Here is a 5,529-nt window from a genome sequence, read left to right as displayed (position 1 = left end):
ATATTATAATAATATATTAAATAATAATAATAATAATAATAGAGATTAATTTTACATATAGACAATAATTTTTTAATAAAATATATACTATATATATATATATATATATATAATGTTATTCATACAAATCAATATTATTAATTTCAATCATTTAAAAAAAAATTATTTTCGTAATTACCTGTAATAGTGTTTCAAACATTAATTAAGTATTAATCTATTAATTAATGTATTCGTATGTATAAAACATAAGTTTTGTGTTAACTTTTGGCAAATGTTTATCAAAATGACAGACAATTTGTGGCACTTCTTCCGGATCGATGCCATACATATCGATAAACTCTTTACTGATAACTGAAGTAATGTTTTCACCGATATATTGATTGACTTTTTTCATCAGTTCTTCATCGGCTCCAAAGTCTTTCAAAGTTTTCCTAATTTCTAAAGCATTGTTGCAATTGATCCGCAAATATAGCAAATTAAGACATATAGTCTTCAACGGTTCAATCATATACTTGTCGGACACATATAGCAGATCTTTACACATATCGACCAACTTATCGCAGGTATTAGTATAAAGATATTTAAGGAACTGTTCGAAGACATCGCTGTCCACGTCATCGATGATCACTTCATTGTCTGACTTTTCTTTGCAATCATTGGTAAACATTTTCTCGAAGACAACTGATTTCAAACTGAGAACAAACTTCGAAACAAAAAACTCTTTCTTATCTTTGTCGACAATCAGTCGACAATCGGTAAGTTCTTTGACACCAAACAATTGTGCGAAACGACGTTTTGAGACACAGTTTTGGTGATTATTGTTTTTCTTGTGAACCGTAAGATCGATACAAATAGTAAGTGTGTTATTATCTAATAGACTGACTTTATTATCAATCAATTGTTGTTTTGTGGTAAATGTTGGCCAACCATAACCATTAATCTTTTCAAATACATAGTTAGTATCTTTATATTCATACAATTGATTATTATATTCAATGATATACAACTCGTATTGTGTTTCAACCGGCAAATCACTGCTTGCGGACAAATGTAAATACAGACCAAACTTTTCACCATCGAGTTTAATACTACAATACCATTCATCTGATCCAATACTAAATTTATCACTATTAATATATTTAACTTCAGTCCAATTGGCGTCCAATCGCTTCGCAAAGTTCATCACTTTGAATACCACACGAGTCTTGTGTACGATAACTCTGTTGTCGACATCATCCGTGGCATCAATTGATCTCTTCATTGTTGTTGATGTCATTTTATTGTGATATCAATCAATCAATTACTTCAAATAAAAATATTGGATTTAATTTAATAAATTATTGAAATAAACTGTTCATAACATGTGTCTCAAGTATTACAACAAAATCATGCAATACTTTTGTATTGTCATTCAATTCATATAAAACAATCAATCGACTAAACAATTTAAAGCAAAAACAAAAAAAATCATTTAAAATACTGTTATATTGATTTTTAATTTTTGTTTATTAATATAACTTTTTGTAAAAAAGTGCAAATCAATTGAAACATTGACACCATTTATGCCAAACTGTTTGATGATTAAAACGACAACAACTGAATTAAATGATGAAATTAATCTAAAAATATTAGTAATAATACTAATTATTTTGCTATTCATTGGTTTAGTATTTATTGTCATTGATTTAGTATTGATCCGTAAATAACATCGACAACAAACACAACAATTGTTGAAAATTCAATTAGAAATATATGTTATAAATCATCAAAATTATAGATATAGTAAAATAAATACAGTATATAGATAATTTTTTCATTTATAATTCAATAAATTATTTTTCATTTATTTATTCAAATTTATTTGTTTTGTTTTTCAATTAAATCTATTGCTGTAAACAAACTTTTTTTTTTAATTAACTAAATTTATTACAATAATACGTATAACAGTATATATTAGACACATTTGATTAGACAATGGTTTACAATTAGAGCAGCCCTGAAGCTAACAATTTTTTAAATATAAGATATCATTAAAATTGATATAAAAAATCTGAAACAAAAATTATTAACTTAAAATCGTTAATTTAAATGACAATAAATCTGACAATTAAAAAATTATCAAAAAAATATTAATTATTTATTATTAAAAATATTAAGTATTATTTAAGTATAAGTACTTTAAATTTGGTTTACTGTCATTGACTGTGATTAGTATTAATCAAAACAAAAAAAAAGATACCAATAAAAAAAATAATGATTTAAATCGCACAGTATTTCATTGAAAAACTAATCATTTGATTTAAAACCCGAAATTGAAGTCAATGTAAAAATATCTTATTATTTATTTTATTATCAATTATATTGTGATAATAATCTGATTATAATTGATTTATTTATAAATTTAAAAAATTAATAATTGTTTCTCAACTAATCTATAGGTTTTTATGAAAAAAACAAATAATATTAACTGTATATTATTAGTTAATTTAAAGCAGTAAATATATGGCATTTATTTTGTACGTCGATATAAATTAAAGTCGATTATATATTAATTAGATGTTAATAATAATTATTAATTAATAAAAAATATTTAATTAAATATTAGTTAATTAGACGAAATTAATTTTATAATTAACGCACGTTTTAAACAATAAAAACTATTGCATGAAATATAAATATTTTAGACATTTAACTAAATAATTAAAAACATATAATTATAATAATATTCAATTAATTCATTATATATATATTTTTTAAAGTTTAATTAACTTAAATATTTATTAAGATATTCATTTAAGTGTTGAAAATTACAATATGTATTACAATAATAACAACTATTCTTGTAATCGTTTACAAAGTTTGTGGTCATCGTTATCATCATCGGTGGTCAGCATATGGTTAATGATGATAATAATAACACTGTTGTTGTTGTCGATGACAGTCGTCATAATCACTGGTGATGTCGTAAGCAATGGTAACGACAACAACATCGACAATGTGTGTCAATTGTTGGCACCAAACGGCCGATTCAATAGCTATTATGTCTATAGACAGTGGTATCAGTCGGGCTATGCATGGGATAACCAAAAATCATTATTAAAATTAATATCAACTATAAATGTTAGTACAATAGTTGAATGGACAGTCAGTTTGAATTATAACATTGAAAACTACCAAAAAATCATTAGTAACTTATCTATAATTGATAGTACAATACATTATATTATACAAAATAGTAATATTAAATCATATGTTTCGGGTCTTATTAAACGATCAAAATTTAATAAAGATATCTGTAATTGTTATATAAAACCGATGGTAAGTAAACCTAATTGATTGAATTTTTTTTGATTAAAAATTTAATATAAATATTTAGATTAATTAACATAATAATAATAATTATTATATTTGTTTATTTGATCAGAAAAATTTTATAGAAAATTATTGTCAATCAGGAACTTCCCATACAATTATTAAAATTAGTAATACATTAGATAATAATAATTTTCCCGATAATAAAAATCTTATATTTAAGCCCTGGGTCTATGAGAACGACACTTATTTATGGTTTAATTATTGGGTGTATAGTCTAACCACTAGATATGCCCATCCGATCAAATGTAAACTAAAATTCAATAGATTTGATACTTATCCGACAATTGTATGCATTGAAGACCCGCTTCAGAGTCGACCCGATTTTATCATCGATCACTTAGACTATGAATTGTTGGGACAGTTGGTTGCGGTTACCGACACCGTTAGACATGAACTTTCTGGTAATTATTATATACTATGGTTTATGATCGACGGTAAGGCCATGTATTGTTTGTCATCAATAAATGTATTATCAGTTGAGGTATTTATAATTGTATTATTATTATTATTATATTTTAATTTTTAAAATATATAAATATATAGTACAGTATAGTTAAATAACTAATTAGTGTTATATTAATTTTTATTTATTAATTTAACTTTTTTTGTAAAAAAGTGCAAATCAATTGAAACATTGATACCATTTATGCCAAACTGTTTGATGATTAAACCGAAAATAAATACAGAAATTAATCTAAAAATATTTGTAATAATACTAATTATTTTGCTATTCATTGGTTTAGTATTTATTGTCATTGACTTAGTATTGATTTGTAAAAAACATCGACAAACACAACAATTGTTGAAACCGTTTGGCACTTCAAATGAACCGATAATTAATAGCCGGGAATTGAATTCAATTAGAAATAGTAGTAATAAATCATCAACATTATAGATAATATTAAAATATAAATATTTTTATTTAAATTTATAAATCAATCAAAATTTTTTATTTATTTATTTATATTTTTTTGTTTTGTTTTTCAATAATTGATTATTAAATTATTAAATCTATTGCTGTAAACAAACATTTTTAATTAATTAAATTTATTACAATATTTTTGGTATTAATCTTGTATTGCATTTACTTTCATTGATTGTCATTATTAATTTCAATGATTTTTTTAAAAAAAAGTCAATTATTTTCATAATAACCTGTAATAGTGTTTCAAACATTAATTAAGTAATTAATTAATTAATGTATTCGTATGTATAAAACATTAACTTTTTGTTAACTTTTGGCAAATGTTTCTCAAAATTACCGATAATTTGTGAGACATTATCCGAATCCATGTCAAACGTATCGGTAAACTCTTTACTGATCACTGAAGTGATGTTTTTGCCAATAAATTGATTGACTTTTACCATCAGTTCTTTGTCGGCTCCAAAGTCTTTCAATGTTTTACTGATATCTAAAGCATTGCTGAAATTGATTCGCAAATAAACCAAATTAAGACATATAGTCTTCAGCGGTTCAATCATATACTTGTCGGCAACATATAGCAGATCTTCACACATATCGACCAACTTATCACAGCTATCAGTGTATAGATATTTAATGAACTGTTCGAAGACATCGCTGTCCACGTCATCGATGATCACTTCATTATTTGTCTTTTCTTTGCAATCAGTGGTAAACATCTTCTCGAAGACAACTGATTTCAAACTGAGAACAAACTTCGAAACAAAAAACTCTTTCTTATCTTTGCCGACAATCAGTCGACAATCTGTAAGTTCTTTGACACCAAACAATTGTGCGAAACGACGTTTTGAGACACAGTTTTGGTGATTATTGTTTTTCTTGTGAACCGTAAGATCGATACAAATAGTAAGTGTGTTGTTATCCAATAGACTGACTTTATTGTCAATCAATTGTTGTTTTGTGATAAATAATATCCAACCATAACCACTAATCTTTTCAAATACATAGTTAATCTCATTATTGTTATACAATTGATTATTGTCGTCAATGATAGACATCGAGTATTGTGTTTTAACTGGCATCTCATTACTTTTAGACAAATTTAAATACAGACCAAACTTTTCACCATCGAGTTTAATACTACAATACCATTCATCTGATCCAATACTAAATTTATCACTATTAATATATTTAACTTCAGTCCAATTGGCGTCCAATCGCTTCGCAAAGTT

General features: G+C 24.9%; 1 protein-coding gene across 1 annotated transcript; it reads right to left on the bottom strand.

The window, feature by feature from the left end:
• Positions 1-217: 217 nt before the first annotated feature.
• On the bottom strand, positions 218-1,276 carry LOC128962562 (speckle-type POZ protein B-like). Its single transcript, XM_054308948.1, has one exon. It carries the CDS (start codon positions 1,274-1,276, stop codon positions 218-220), a length of 1,059 nt encoding a protein of 352 aa, XP_054164923.1.
• Between the last annotated feature and the right edge of the window lie 4,253 nt (positions 1,277-5,529).

The sequence above is a fragment of the Oppia nitens genome, unplaced genomic scaffold (genome assembly GCF_028296485.1).
Source record: "Oppia nitens isolate AA-2021 unplaced genomic scaffold, nextdenovo-longstitch-racon4-pilon3 scaffold14_pilon_pilon_pilon, whole genome shotgun sequence".
In the NCBI taxonomy this organism is placed as follows: domain Eukaryota; kingdom Metazoa; phylum Arthropoda; class Arachnida; order Sarcoptiformes; family Oppiidae; genus Oppia; species Oppia nitens.
Note: the sequence above shows the minus strand (reverse complement) of the source record. Positions and strands in the feature narration are given on the sequence as shown.

What these genes read in the sequence shown, in the direction of transcription:
- LOC128962562 (XM_054308948.1), bottom strand. Translation starts at nt 1,276, where the DNA reads ATGACATCAACAACAATGAAGAGATCAATTGATGCCACGGATGATGTC.